Raw genomic sequence first — 15,719 nt, 5'->3', positions numbered from 1 at the left:
ATTATTATAGTCAATGTGAATAGCCTATATATGTCTGTTAAATAAAAAGCCCGACTACTTAGAAATTCAGAAAAACAGTAATAAATAACCTTTGGATCAAAGAAGAAATAAACTATGATTTCACAACACCTAAAAAACAATAAATAGGAGAACATTTTATCCTTATAAGTATGGAAAAAGGCCAACAATGTACCCTCCCCAAAAAAAAAAATATATATATAAACATACATATAGTTTGGAAGCCTTCATTATTAAATATTAAAGATTGTTTTTAAAATGTTTCTTGGTTTTAAAAAAGTGATCACTATACAGATATATTTTCACACTGATTTAATTAGTAGATTTTAGGTTTACTCACAGTTGCTTTTGCCTAGGATTCAATAATGGGTTTAGTGCTTGTAATAACTTGTTTAAATTAAACATCCCAATATTGGCCTGATTTCCTATTTTATATCTTCTTTCATCATCAGATGTGTTTGGTACAAAATCTGTTTAGAACAAAAATACAACCGTTTTACAATGATGACAATTATAATAGTTCTTTCTTCATTTTTAAGTTTACATTTAAACTTAATGAATTTATATTTATTAGATAAAAACATTTCTGACATTTAAACATTTAACTCAAGAGTAATGTAAATACTTAATACCCATGCTCATGAAAATCTTTTAAAATATGAATATTTGCCTAATAAAGGCACACATTTCTAACCTACAAGAATTTCTGGGTTATCACATGTACTTCACACTCCATCTCAACAGCATGTTCCCCAACCCTGATCCTATAACAGATTAGTAAGGGGGAGGTTAAATTACTTGACCAAGGGCACAGATTAAGGATCGATCAGATGCCAGAGTTCAGACTCATGTCTGTCTGACAATGAAGGCCCTTCCTCCCTTCATGGCATCTTCTCTTAATAAGTAATTTTTTGGCTTTCTGGGTTTTTTTGCCACTCCTAGGGGCTTGCGGGATCTTAGTTCCCAGACCAGGGATTGAACCTGTGCCCTTGGCAGTGAAAGCTCAGAGTCCTAATCTCTGCACCACCCATGGATGGGAGTTCCCATCTTTGAGGACTCAATATTATCTCCCTGTGGCACCTGGAAGATTGAGTAGCACATAACACAACTGTTTAATCAATGAACCCAATTCTTTCTACTACCTCAGCCTTGTGTTAGCCATAATGGTTTATCTAAAATAAACCAGTGATAATTTTTTTTAGTGAAATAAAGAATATACATATAAATCATACATACCTGGATTATAGGCCTCCATAAAACCAAATGGACCATAGTCAATTGTAATGGATAACAAACTGAAGTTATCAGTATTACAAACACCTAACAACAACAACAAAATGCCAAAAGCATGATAATAAAATAATAAAGCATTTTTAACTGTATAAAACTATACAGAATAGGAGAGGTCATGAAGATGCATCTGTTTTAGAAATGAAACAAAATCAGTTTATCAATTGAAAGTTTAACTGGTGAAGTCAAGTAGCTTAATATATATTAAAACTGTATTTTAAAATTAAATTTAGCCTTTTGTTGTATACTTCCCCTCCCCAAAGATTTCAAATACTACAGGAATAAAAGCCCCAAGAAATAAAAGTTCCTCTCATTTGTCCTGAATTTCTAGCATTTATTTGAAAATATATGTAGTTTGGAATGCAACTGAGACTACTAAAGTAACATTAAGTTTCAAAAGTTGTGAGAGTGGGGGAAAGGTAAAAATATCCATATTGGTACATATCCATGTACCCCATAACTAACAGTCCTTAGCTGCAGACCACCAGCAGAGTGGGGAGGGAGTGTGACCTCCTAGGGGAGGGGGTCATGGCAGAGTGCGGGGAAGGAGGGAGGCTGGGCGTGCATACACCAGCCTAATGTAGGAGAATTGGATGTGGTGGCAGCAGTGTCCACGGTAGACGGTTTCACCCTTTTTCAGAGCAGGATGACTCAGCTTGTCAAAGTGTTCAGTATATATATACTCTCTAATCCAGCCATTCCACTTTCAGGAGTTTATCCTCAGAAACTCACCTTCAGATACAGCTGCACTGTGGTCACTGCAGCATAATTCGTAAAAGCAAAAACTCTGAAACACCTCCCTGCTCACCACCCCAACCCATCCCAAGTGAGACATAGTGAGTATGTAATTAAGGCAGAGTTCAAGAGGTTTTGCAACGTGAGAACCCTCTTTGGTATTTAGCCAGAGATCTTAGTATATATATGATTTGCTTTTGGCACCCCACTCCAGTACTCTTGCCTGGAAAATCCCATGGACGGAGGAGCCTGGTGGGCTGCAGTCCATGGGGTTGCTAAGAGTTGGGCACGACTGAGCAACTTCACTTTAACTTTTCACTTTCCTGCATTGGAGAAGGAAATGACAACCCACTCCAGTGTTCTTGCCTGGAGACTCCCAGGGACAGGGGAGCCTGGTGGGCTGCCGTCTATGGGGTTGCACAGAGTCAAACACGACTGAAGCAACTTAGCATAGCATAGCATTCCCAGTTCAGGCAGATATTCCTTCCAGTGTAACCCCACACAGTGAATGGCTTACAACACACACAAGCCAGCCCTGTTTTTATAGATGTATGAATACCATCCAAAAAAAGTCTAGAAGAATTGAGATGAAATCATTACTAATGATCCTGGAAGATCAAGAATATCCTGGAAGACAGAACTCACAGGCACTTCTGTATATTTTAAATTCTTTACCATAAGCGCAGATAGTGCTTTTATGATTAAGGTTTTTTTTTTTTTTTTTTAAAAAGCTTTTAAAAGACCTAATATAATATATACTCACAAGGGTAAAAAGCTTTACAGGTAACAATACCCCCATCAAATCAAGGATGCTTATTCTATTTTGTGTATCTGTTCCATTCAAAATCATTTTAAACATGAGAGAATTGTTTCTCTTTTGCTAAAAACAAATTCATATATTATAAATGTTATTCCTGCTCACTGGTGGGAATATTTAAAATACACACAAAAAAGAAGTCTTCTGGCTTCAACAGATTGATTCTACTTTCTTATCAGAAGACTGAAACATCAGTAGATAACTTACCATGAGCAAAACCAACAGACATCCACAAGGCAATGAGCTGTGCCGTCTCAAACACCACAATAGAAAAGAAATCCTAAAATAAAATTTAGAAAATTTTCAGACTCCTCAGTAGTGTCTATGCTTTTAGGATCTTTCTGTTTCCAACACGGAAAGATCCCCTCAAAGGTGGGCCAAAAGATGATTAAAGGGATGGAAATTAGTACGTGTAAGAAAACAACGGAAGAACATAGAATTATTGACCCAGAAATAACATATAAAAGGCTCAGGCACAGTATTATGATCAGATTTTCTCCATGCACAGTAAGAAAAGGAAAAACATTAGAATTCAGCATAAAGTTTTATGCTGAGTTAAATGTAAACATGGAGTTAAATGTAAACAAAATGAGTTATTAAACTTTGAAATAAGTCACCAAGAAAAATAATGGAATTTCTTTGTAGCTGTTAAAAGAAAAAGATTATGCAGATCAAAAAATTTCCATATGAATAGATCAAAATTCCATATGAATAGAAAATCTCATTTGCATATGATGTATGTATTTTTTTTACAGCCACTACTATAGAAATATCTATATATCAAATGTGTGAGAAAAGAATATATGTGACAAGTTACAAAAAACAACATATGTAGTCAGGATGTAGTCACACTTCAGATCAGTCGCTCAGTGGTGTCCAACTCTTTGCGACCCCATGAATCCCAGCACGCCAGGCCTCCCTGTCCATCACCAACTCCCTGAGTTCACTCAGACTCATGTCCATCGAGTCAGTGATGCCATCCAGCCATCTCATCCTCTGTCGTCCCCTTCTCCTCTTGCCCCCAATCCCTCCCAGCATCAGAGTCTTTTCCAATGAGTCAACTCTTCGCATGAGGCGGCCAAAGTACTGGAGTTTCAGCTTTAGCATCATTCCTTCCAAGGAAATCCCGGGGCTGATCTCCTTCAGAATGGACTGGTTGGATCTCCTTGCAGTCCAAGGGACTCTCAGGAGTCTTCTCTAACGCCACAGTTCAAAAGCATCAATTCTTCGGCGCTCAGCCTTCTTCACAGTCCAACTCTCACATCCATACATGACCACAGGAAAAACCATAGCCTTGACTAGACGAACCTTTGTTGGCAAAGTAATGTCTCTGCTTTTGAATATGCTATCTAGGTTGGTCATAACTTTCCTTCCAAGGAGTAAGCGTCTTTTAATTTCATGGCTGCAGTCACCATCTGCAGTGATTTTGGAGCCCAGAAAAATAAAGTCTGACACTGTTTCCCCATCTATTTCCCATGAAGTGATGGGACTGGATGCCATGATCTTTGTTTTCTGAATGTTGAGCTTTAAGCCAACTTTTTCACTCTCCACTTTCACTTTCATCAAGAGGCTTTTGAGTTCCTCTTCACTTTCTGCCATAAGGGTGGTGTCATCTGCATATCTGAGGTTATTGATATTTCTCCCGGCAATCTTGATTCCAGCTTGTGTTTCTTCCAGTCCAGCGTTTCTCATGATGTACTCTGCATATAAGTTAAATAAGCAGGGTGACAATATATAGCCTTGACGTACTCCTTTTCCTATTTGGAACCAGTCTTTTGTTCCATGTCCAGTTCTAACTGTTGCTTCCTGACCTGCATACAAATTTCTCAAGAGGCAGGTCAGGTAGTCTGGTATTCCCATCTCTTTCAGAATTTCCCACAGTTTATTGTGATCCACACACTTAAAAGCTTTGGCATAGTCAATAAAGCAGAAGTAGATGTTTTTCTGGAACTCTCTTGCTTTTTCCATGATCCAGCGGATGTTGGCAATTTGATCTCTGGTTCCTCTGCCTTTTCTAAAACCAGCTTGAACATCAGGAAGTTCATGGTTTACATATTGCTGAAGCCTGGCTTGGAGAATTTTGAGCATTACTTTACTAGCGTATGAGATGAGTGCAATTGTGCGGTAGTTTGAGCATTCTTTGGCATTGCCTTTCTTTGGGATTGGAATGAAAACGGACCTTTTCCAGTCCTGTGGCCACTGCTGAGTTTTCCAGATTTGCTGGCATATTGAGTGCAACACTTTCACAGCATCATCTTTCAGGATTTGGAATAGCTCAACTGGAATTCCATCACCTCCACTAGCCTTGTTCATAGTGATGCTTTCCAAGGCCCACTTGACTTCACATTCCAGGATGTCTGGCTCTAAGTCAGTGATCACACCATCGTGATTATCTGGGTCGTGAAGATCCTTTTGGTACAGTTCTTCTGTGTATTCTTGCCATCTCTTCTTAATATCTTCTGCTTCTGTTAGGCCATACCATTTCTGTCCTTTATCAAGCCCATCTTTGCATGAAATATTCCTTTGGTATCTCTGATATTCTTGAAGAGATCTCTAGTCTTTCCCATTCTGTTGTTTTCCTCTATTTCTTTGCATTGGTCGCTGAAGAAGGCTTTCTTATCTCTTCTTGCTATTCTTTGGAACTCTGCATTCAGATGTTTATATCTTTCCTTTTCTCCTTTGCTTTTCGCTTCTCTTCTTTTCACAGCTATTTGTAAGGCCTCCCCAGACAGCCATTTTGCTTTTTTGCATTTCTTTTCCATGGGGATGGTCTTACAACTTCCTTATCCAAGTCTTGTTTTCAAGGTAGTTCATCATCTTTTCCTTTCACAACATGTTCAAAGTGCTCTACGTTTTCCTTTTTAACTTTAGTTTTTTAAGCGCTAGGTTGTAACCTTGATGGTGGCCAGGCAATAGAGAAAAAGAGTATTGCCCTTTGTTTTAAAAACAAACTTACCACATATCTGTTAGGTTCCTTGACATCTACTAAGGGGAAGTACTCCTGTATGATGAAGTCTAATAACATCCTAGAGATAAGGGGAGATAGCCATCAGTGTTCCTCAGAATACAGTATCGAATATCAATCATCTCAGCCCACTCCCAACATTCATGAATTCATTAGAATGCATGCTTATCATTTTAAAAATTAAATAAGATTTTATGCCCAGCCACAGAGAAATATTTCCTCAATGCCAATCACAACTGGAAATACGTTTCTAAGATCATATTAGATGCCATCTTATGATGCAACTCAGATCGGTTCAGCAAACATCTATGGAGAAACTCCAAGTGCTAGGAAAAATGACAAAAGCCAAACCCAGACATTAAAGAGCAGAGTCTACTGGGGAGAAAAACATCCAAAGAAATAACGACCTCACTGTCTAATACATGCAATCATAGAAATATATAAAAAGGACAAAGATAACAGAGTAGGGAATGATTATTTATGTATAGAAGGTCATGTAAGGCTTCACAAATAAGGTTTCCAAGAAATTGGTCAGTGTTTGAAGTTAAAATATTAAAGTTGTGTATCATGTTCCATTCTGTACTTTAACTGACTACTCTGCTTAGTCGACTACTAGTGTTTCTTGCACTGGATGAGAGAGAATCCTGAAAAAAAGCTGGGGACTGCAGATATGATTTGGGAATTATTAAAACCCATTCAAAACAATAGGAGTGAAAAAAAAAACAAAACAATAGGAGTGGATTAGAGTTTATTTAGAGTGGATTAGAGACCTGCTTCAGGCACTTGGGAAACAAAACGGAATATATACATGGTTGTGGTAGCCAACATAGGCATTTTCAGGATAAACTGGTCACCAGTATACATCAAATGTCAGAGAGAGTGAGTGAGATATAATTGAAGTATGAACACCAGATGGAACAATTTCAGTGATCTGGTAAATCTGAGTGGAATGACCACCCCCCAGAAAAATGAAAAGTTAGAAACAGCGCCCTTTGAGAGGAGACTCCTCTCTCAATAAGCTCGGATGACCCTCAGTTCAGTGTTGTTGTTCAGTCACTAAGTCTAGTCTGACTCTTGAGACCCCATGGACTGAGGCGTGCCAGGCTCCCCTGTCCTTCACTGTCTCTTGGGATTTGCTCAAATTCATGTCCACCAGGTCAGTGCTGCTATCTAACCATCTCCTCCTCTACTGTCCCCTTCTTTTGCCTTCAATCTTTCCCAGCATCAGGTTCTTTTCCAATGAGTCAGTTCTTTGCATCAGGTGGCCAGAGTATTGGAGCTTCGGCTTCAGCAGCAGTCCTTCCAACGAATATTCAGGACTGATTTCCTTTAGGATTGACATGGTTTGATCTCTTTGCAGTCCAAAGGGCTGTCAAGAGTCTTCTCCAGCACCACTGAGTCCAGTAAACACTTGCTAAAGAGACTTGGGAGAAGAGTCATGACAATGGTGATGACTTCTCTGCTTTTCTCTCTCCCCATACTCTTCGTGGACCAGGAATTTGGACTTACTAAGCTGATAACTTCCCTGATAGCTCAGTTGGTAAAGAATCCGCCTGCAATGGAGGAGACCCTGGTTTTCGATTTCTGGGTTGGAAAAATTCGCTGGAGAGGGGATAGGATACCCACTCCAGTATTCTTGGGCTTCCCTTGTGGATCAGCTGGTAAAGAATCCGCCTGCAATGCAAGAGCCCTGGGTTCAATACTTGGATTGGGAAGATTCCCTGAAGAAGGGAAAGGCTACCCACTCCAGTATTCTGGCCTGGAGAATTCCATGGACTCTACAGTCCATGGGGTCGCAAAGAGTTGGACACAACTAAGCGACTTTCACTTTCACTTCACTTTCAAGCTGATAACTACAGTGAGGATTCATGATCCAAATGATTCTAGTTTGTCCAAGAGAATTTTCTTATATTATTTCTAGTGGCTTTTTAAAACTGTATGATCTTAACAAATGGAAACAGAATTCCTCTTAAAGGAGGAAATGTTTTTGTTTGAAGAAACATCCTGCTAAGTCAGCTTTGAGGAAGACAGAATTTTGTGAGTGCTGATTCCGTAGGCCCCAAGACATTGGAGTTTGGTGGAAGCTACGCTGCGTGACACAAGGGGGAGAGCTTTTGATCTTTTGAGGGCATTGTTCCTCTGTCTTACCTGAAGAAATCTTCAGTAAGATTTGTTCATAAATGCTGTGTGCAGTTTCAGTCTACCGTTTGTTTGCTCTCGCCCTGTTGAAGGGACTGGGTCAACCCAGTATGTAACAGGCATCACACACATGTCAAAACTGGAGCCCAGGAAAGAAGACACATGAGCCAGAGCACTCATCCTGGGAACCCCTGATGTTGGAGGAGAGCTCTGGAACCTCGTGAGGCTGCAGAATTCAGGAGTTCGAGTTGCTTCCACCTGGTGTCTGGGTGGCACAGAGGCCCTCAGTTCCAACTGGGTTTCATACTAGATAAAAACACTTCTTGAGAAGAGAGTCTACTGAGTCTAAACACATCTTTTTCAGCCTCCTAGAAACCCACACGATAGTAGACACACACGTATCTAATAGATGTTAAAAATATCTATTAATTGAAATTTGAAGTCTTACAAGAAAACCAAAAATATTTTAACTTCACAGCACATAAACAAGCATTTCTTTCCACTGTCTTCTACCATTAAAAAAAAAAACAAAAGTGGTTTTCTAACCTTAGTAAATCCAGTTCACCAGAATGAGTCAAAATTTCTAATGATCCAATTCTAAACCAGGATTTTGCAACACGCAGCACTACTGCGCCTGGAAAAGAAACATTTATTTTAGCATAAACTATTTTAAACAGTGCAAATACAGCACAACATGCTCTTCTTAAAAATGAAATTATTTTAATAAAAAATAGAGTGATTGAATTTATCAGAAAAACAATTAATTTACATCCTACAAAGGGCCAAGGCTTTTATCTCTTTCTTTACCTAATAAAGCAAGTAATGCTGTCAGCCGTTCTCAATAGCTCTGCTTTATAACTAGTTAAATATGTTTATTATTGGTTTTCAGGTCTCCTCCCTCGCCAGAGATTTAGAGACAAGGTTTCCCTTGCTCTTTCTCTTTTTACTGCTCTATGGCACTTTCTGATTTTTTACTTCTGACCTACTAACAGCTGAGGGGAAAGGTAACCAAACTTACTGGAAGTAAACAGGAAGTAAGAGCAATTGGGGGTTGGGGGCGTCTTCTGGGAAGGAAGTATATGAATGTTGGTGCACTGGCTTTGTGACGTTCTGGGATGTTTTGTATTGGTTGTCCATGAATTTCCCATGTTCACTTCCCAGATGTTTTGCTATTTCAAAAGGATGGCTTAGTGATATAAGCATATGAGAAAGGATATTCTATTATAATATCATAACGCTGAACTTACATCATGACGATCCACAGCTCAAGTTTTTGATCTTTTGTTATTTAGTATTTTAAAGTCTTTACTGAATTTGTTACAATATTGCTTTCTATATTTTGGCTTTTTGGCTGCAAGCCATGTGGGATCCTAGCTCCCCAACTAGGGATTGAACCTGCACCCCTTGCACTGGAAAGCAAAGTCTTAACCACTAAATCATCAGGAAGTCCCCACAGGCCATGTTTTACGAAGACTGCTGAGATGCCCAATATCTGTTATTCCCGAAGAAGTTAGTGATTTTATGTAAGCATTCTAAGAACTGTCTTACCTCGTTCTTTTGCAAGGTTTCCATTGTAGAATTGATCTCTCCATACCACATCATCACTCACAACCAGACTGAAAGGTAGGAGAACCATCCAAGTTATACTTTTAACTGCTAGCAAGCTATGAAGTTATAAGCTATACCTATTTATGTATGGATGTGAGAACTGGACCATAAAGAAAGCTGAGTGCTGAAGAATTGATCCTTTTGAACTGTGATGTTGGAGAAGACTCTTGAGAGTCCCTTGGACTGTAAGGAGATCCAACCAGTCCATCCTAAAGGAAATCAGTCCTGAATATTCATTGGAAGGACGGATGCTGAAGCTGAAACTCCAATACTTTGGCCACCTGATGCAAAGAGCTGACTCATTGGAAAAGACCTTGATGCTGGGAAAGGTTGAAGGCAGGAGGAGACGGGGATGACAGAGAATGAGATGGTTGGAAGGCATCACTGACTCAATGGACATGAGTTTGAGCAAGCTCTGGGAGTTGGTGATGGACAGGGAAGCCTAGCGTGCTGCAGTCCATGGGGTCGCAAAGAGTCAGACACGACTGAGCGTCTGAACTGAACTGAAAACTGTAAGAAATAATGAGAAGTCACGCTCTTGGGGGTTTATCTGCTCACTTCACTGATGTGTTTCTGAAGGTAATGTGACGCAGTGCTGAAAGTTAGCTTACAGGAAAGGAATTACCTTGCAGCTCTGCTGGTGGGAATTCCGAGATAATGCATAGCTTCACTACACAGAAATTCTCTCAGAGAGGAACGAAGGATGGCTCTGCCATCGCCATTTCTATGGGTAAAACGATAAAAAAGATTTTCAGTTATAATTCAGATAACATTAATTTTTACTTAGATGACTAAAATTAAAAAAAAAAAAAAACAAAACCAAAATGTACCGGGAATATGGGGTCTTTCCTGAGCCTTTTAATTGCAGCTCCCATTTTTCACCTTGCCTTAGGGGAAAAAAAAAAACTAAATATTAGAAGATTTGTGTTAATATTTAGCAGAAAAGCTATTCTACAAGAAAACATGCAGTACCTGTTCATGTAAATTCCAATAAGATGGGCTCTTCCATCCCCAAGCTGATCTGCCCATATCCCAAACTAAAAGGGAAAAGAGAAAATTATTCATGTTTATTAAACTTTAAAGTGTTTATTGTAATCTTATATTCAAAGTTACTTTGTCAAATGATACTGGAACAGTGCATTTTTAAGATTATAATAATCAACAACCTGAATAAAGGTGAAAATAAAATTCAATCCATAAGTCAAATTCATTTTAAAATTATAAATTTAAGACATATAATTAATTTCTTCATCATTTTATAGCTGAGCTCAAGCTTGTTTGGTAGAATACTGACAACTGACCTATTTAATTCCAGAACATGAACTAGTAATAATTGTCAGGAGAAAATTTGCCTGTACTATACATATACAATATAAAACCAGGAACATACTGTACCTGGAAAAAATTGCTTTTGAATGGACATGATTAACTGTTTCCAGACTTTTGCATTAAGATTTGTTTGTGGTTGTTCAGCTCCCAGCTATGCCACTTACTAGCTGTGGAAATTTGTTTGGGTTACTTAATCTCAGTGAGACTGACTTTTCACTTACATAAAATGGGAAAACCCTTGCCAGATTGTTGTAAGAATGAATATTAATATATGAAAAATGTCTTGCACTATGTCCAACGCACCCAAGTGCTCAAAAAATGGTAATTATTATTATTGCTAATGGTTACTTGCTAAGTTAAAGATCACTCTATTTTCTTAAATTAATCAAACTCACAAGAAAGTCACAGCAATTTCAACAATTGGTTCTGTGTCCTCCTTTTTTTTTTTTAAATCAGTCAGATTGCACACCTTGAACTTGCTTCAACATCTTGCTTTACTTGTAGAAGACAACATTAGATATAAAGCAACATCTTTGCTTTATTTCCAATTGCTTTTGCATGTACAACATCCCCAATTAATCCCGATTTAATTTCTACCAGTTTCTATTAAAAGCAGTTCTAAAACTTTGCTTTACAGCGATTCTGGCAAAATTGTATTCTATTTGTCCTTCTGAGGCTTTTATACTGATGCATCATGCAACCTGACTTCACTTAAATCTCTTGCCAAGAGCTCCACAGAATGAGTTTTTTGCAGTAATTCACACATCTATTATATTGTGCTGCCTCAGTTTCCTCAGTTTTATCAGAGAAACTTAGGAAATCACATCAGCTAATAGATTAAACATTTCATGACACATTGCTCTAGAAACATCTTGGTGAAGTTTCAATATACTAATATTAGATAAATTAATGCAAGGAGAAGGAAATGGCAACCCAGTCCAATATTCTTACTGGGAGAATCCCATGGACAGAGAAGCCTGATGGGCTATAGTTCATGGGCTTGCAGAGAGTCGGATACGACTGAAGTGACTTAGCATGCACACATTTCTATAATGGGATAGCATTTCCACCAGCTGCTTATATTTGCATAAGGAAGTGATACTGGTACTATTTTTTGTAATTAATTAATTTGGCTGTGCCAGGTCTTAGGCCCTTGGGATATTCAATGTGTTGTGGCTGCGGAATCTTTTAGTTGTGGTGTGTGGGATCTAGTTCCCTAAGAAGGCTTCGATCCCAGGCCCCCTGCCTTGGGAGTGCTGAGTCTTAGCCACTGCACCACCAGGAGAGTCCTGGTACTATTCTTACCTGGTGGCCGCCATATCTGTGAGCCAATGGAATGGATCCAAATACTATCTTTCCACCACTTACAAGCTGGATAAAATCATCTGTTTCTGAGACAGATAAATCAAGGTCCAAAATATCTTCTAGCACTTCCTGAGGCAGGGAAAAAAAAAAAAACTTCTTGCAAACTTAAGTAATCCTTTAATAGTTTTTGACAAAATAAACTTTATGGAAGAAGGAAAATTAAAAGAATAAACTTCTTACAAAATTAGACTAATATCTTCCCAGAAGAGATGTACCATACTTTTTAGGATTATTTATGCTACTTGGGAAAATTAGTTCTATTAGATAGTTCTAAAATTTTTGTGGATTTCTTATTATGCATGGTAAAATAATATTCTTCCTAGCACATATTTTTTCAAGGAAGTAGAAAAAAGTAAATGTCCTTTTTTTTAAATTTCAAATTCATTTATATCTTGAGAGAACAATTTAGAATTTGTTATTAGAGCCCCTTTCTAAGAATTTAATTCATTTACCTCTTTTTTTTTTTTCCCACAAAAGTGTGTTTTCCTTGTAAGATAATTTTAAAATGAAACTAAGTATCAGTCCCAGGAATAAGTATTCAAAAGTGATTTCTAAGAATGACATTTTCCAAGTTATAAAGTTTAAACACAAATCATTTATCAATAGACTAACAAGTTAACTCCAAAAACTGTTACTAATTTTTAGACAAAATTATAGTGAGTTAAGTATTTGTGTTGTGAAAAAGTAAAGCCTAACCTTTGAAACTGCTACAAGACGTACTCTTGATTGGAAAGGAGTGGGGAAGGCAATTGAAAAAACACAGTTTTTCACTTTACGCACATAATTTTCTTTAACAGGATCAGTTGGCAACACAGCTGACAAAAAAAAAAAAAAAAGACCTTCTTAATGTTCTCATTTGTTGCATATACAGCATTAATAATCCTTAGAAAGGCTACAGTTCTTCAAGAAAATCGACTTGAACTACTATTTTGTTCACACTTTGCTATTTAAAGCTATCCCATTATTTTCAACCATTTTCTGATTCCAGTCTCAGTGAGAAACTTCAAAACATTTGATACATGCCTGTTCACAATGCTAGAAATTTAACAATTGCCTCTAAAGAGTTATGTTTCATAAGGTCCATACACTAAACTTGGAGAAGGCAATGGCACCCAACTCCAGTACTCTTGCCTGGAAAATCCCATGGATGGAGGAGCCTGGTAGGCTGCAGTCCATGGGGTCACTAAGAGTTGGATATGACTGAGCGACTCCACTTTCACTTTTCACTTTTATGCACTGGAGAAGGAAATGGCAACCCACTCCAGTGTTCTTGCCTGGAGAATCCCAGGGATGGGGGAGCCTGGTGGGCTGCTGTCTATGGGGTCGCACAGAGTCGGACACGACTGAAGTGACTTAGCAGCAGCATACACTAAACTACATATTTTAAAAGCTGTAGAGGAAAAGGGAGAGCTTTGAACATGCTTACTTTTAAGTATAATTCTTAAAACCTTAATGTTCTCCTAATCTAAAGCAATTAAAACAAAAATATAAAAGAGACTAGGTGTATTACTAAGATATAAGAAACACAAAAATCTATGTTTCTGGATAAAGATATCATCAAGTTACCACTGTCACCAAATTATTTACCAAACATAATGGAAATCCAATCAAAATCCTAGTAGAATTTCTTTTTTGAAGAAACAAACTGTAAATATAGGAAAATAAAGACTTTTTTTAAAAATAAGAGAGATAGGAGCTTCCTTATCATTTTCAAACTTATAAAAATATTGCTATCCCCAAAATAGATGCAAAAATCAATGGGACACCAAAAGCACAGTAAAAGTAATGTAAGAGTTCCCTGTATAATGAAAATGATTATTTTGAATCTGTGGAGAAAGGTGGCATCAGGTTGATTTGCTAAACTGTTTGGAATAACTCCTATTATTCCACCCAAGCCTAGGTGAACTAAGTATCAGTTATAATAGAAACAAGAGAATTCTTATATCTCCTCCATGGGAGTAAAAAACAGGCAAATGTGGGTCAGATTTAGGTCTTCATAGTTTTCCCTAAGTACATGGCAAATAAGGCAGCATCATGGGAAATTATCCACCAACAAAACCTCTGATTACTAGATGATCCAATAGCTTGTTTTCTTCTCTCTAGGAGAGCCACTGTGTGGAAACAGACTAAATTATATAATAAAGGCATTTTCTTTTATGGTGCTATACAATTTCAGTAGAGCATGGCAAGTATATGATGTTTAACTGATATTTGTGATTTTGTAGATGGACTCATACTTTGGCAAGGTAGTTCATCAGCTAATACCTGTGATCACTGACCATGGAACAAAAAAAGACTTTCACAGGCAGTCAGTCCTCACCCTTATTACATTCAGCCAACTCATCAGTCAGAGACCAAGACCCCAGCAAAAATTCCAAATATATGTTAACGCTTTATCTTAATGTTTTGGAGAAACTAGTAATAGAAGTTAGGGTATCGTTTCAATTCTTCAGAATTCAGTGGGGCCTCGGAATATGAAATGTACAAAAATGGCTAACCTTTCAGTGCAATCATGTTTGAAACGCTTCTCTCAGTAAATGTTCTTATCACAGTTATATTGATAATTTTATCAGTTATTGAATAACCTCAAAATAAGGTACTTCTATGCAGTACTATGAAACAATATATGGTTAACACATATATAGTATATGTATAATCCTTCCTTGGCTGTAAAGCCTAGTCCTACCTAGTGTTATCAACAGTATCTTCATGATGGAAATGTTGCCAATTCTGCAATATCAAGATAACTTTGAAAACGTTTTTAGCAATCCATTTATTCCATTTTTATCAGTATTGCTAGTTGTTTCTTTTAAGGGTAGTGAAAAAGACTACACAAAAGGAGCCTGTTCTTTGGCAGTTAATTGCTTGGCATAGACTGTGTGTTAACTTCCTAGACTCATGCTTGACTTCAGTTCAGTTCAATTCAGTCGCTCATTTTGTCCGACTCTCTGTGACCCCATGAATCGCAGCACGCCAGGCCTCCCTGTCCATCACCAGATGCCATGATCTTCATTTTCTGAATGTTGAGCTTTAAGCCAACTTTTTCACTCTCCTCTTTCATTTTCATCAAGAGGCTTTTTAGTTCCTCTTCACTTTCTGCTGTAAGGGTGGTGTCATCTGCATATCTGAGGTTATTGATATTTCTCCCAACAATTTTGATTCCAGCTTGTGCTTCTTCCAGCCCAGCATTTCTCATGATGTACTCTGCATAGAAAGTAAATAAACAGGGTGACAATATACAGCCTTGACGTACTCCTTTTCCTATTTGGAACCAGTCTGTTGTTCCATGTCCAGTTCTAACTGTTGCTTCCTGACCTGCATATAGGTTTCTCAAGAGCCAGGTCAGGTGGTCTGGTATTCCCATCTCTTTCTGCTTGACTTAGTTGGGTCAAAAGAACTACTTTGTATACTCTGGGTGTCCAGTTGGTGGGTTATTGTTCATCAGAAGTTTAG

At 37.9% G+C, this 15,719-nt stretch overlaps 1 protein-coding gene across 6 annotated transcripts in view; it reads right to left on the bottom strand.

Moving 5' to 3' along the window:
- LOC102285665 (protein adenylyltransferase SelO) overlaps positions 1 to 15,719 on the bottom strand; it is a 33,020-nt gene that overhangs the window by 15,369 nt on the left and 1,932 nt on the right. For 5 of the 6 annotated variants that reach the window (XM_070380933.1, XM_070380936.1, XM_070380935.1 and 2 more), the window contains exons 2-12: positions 12,963 to 13,081; positions 12,207 to 12,335; positions 10,545 to 10,609; positions 10,403 to 10,459; positions 10,198 to 10,296; positions 9,513 to 9,580; positions 8,511 to 8,598; positions 5,817 to 5,886; positions 3,068 to 3,140; positions 1,255 to 1,338; positions 359 to 488 (exon numbers count right to left, since the gene is read on the bottom strand). In XM_070380933.1, coding sequence (XP_070237034.1) covers positions 359 to 488; positions 1,255 to 1,338; positions 3,068 to 3,140; positions 5,817 to 5,886; positions 8,511 to 8,598; positions 9,513 to 9,580; positions 10,198 to 10,296; positions 10,403 to 10,459; positions 10,545 to 10,609; positions 12,207 to 12,335; positions 12,963 to 13,081 — 982 coding nt within the window. Of the gene's footprint in view, positions 1 to 358; positions 489 to 1,254; positions 1,339 to 3,067; positions 3,141 to 5,816; positions 5,887 to 8,510; positions 8,599 to 9,512; positions 9,581 to 10,197; positions 10,297 to 10,402; positions 10,460 to 10,544; positions 10,610 to 12,206; positions 12,336 to 12,962; positions 13,082 to 14,952; positions 15,471 to 15,719 lie in introns of all 6 variants that reach the window. The other variant, XM_070380937.1, reaches the window with a different exon arrangement.

The sequence above is a fragment of the Bos mutus genome, chromosome 13 (assembly GCF_027580195.1).
Source record: "Bos mutus isolate GX-2022 chromosome 13, NWIPB_WYAK_1.1, whole genome shotgun sequence".
NCBI classification, from domain to species: domain Eukaryota; kingdom Metazoa; phylum Chordata; class Mammalia; order Artiodactyla; family Bovidae; genus Bos; species Bos mutus.
Note: the sequence above shows the minus strand (reverse complement) of the source record. Positions and strands in the feature narration are given on the sequence as shown.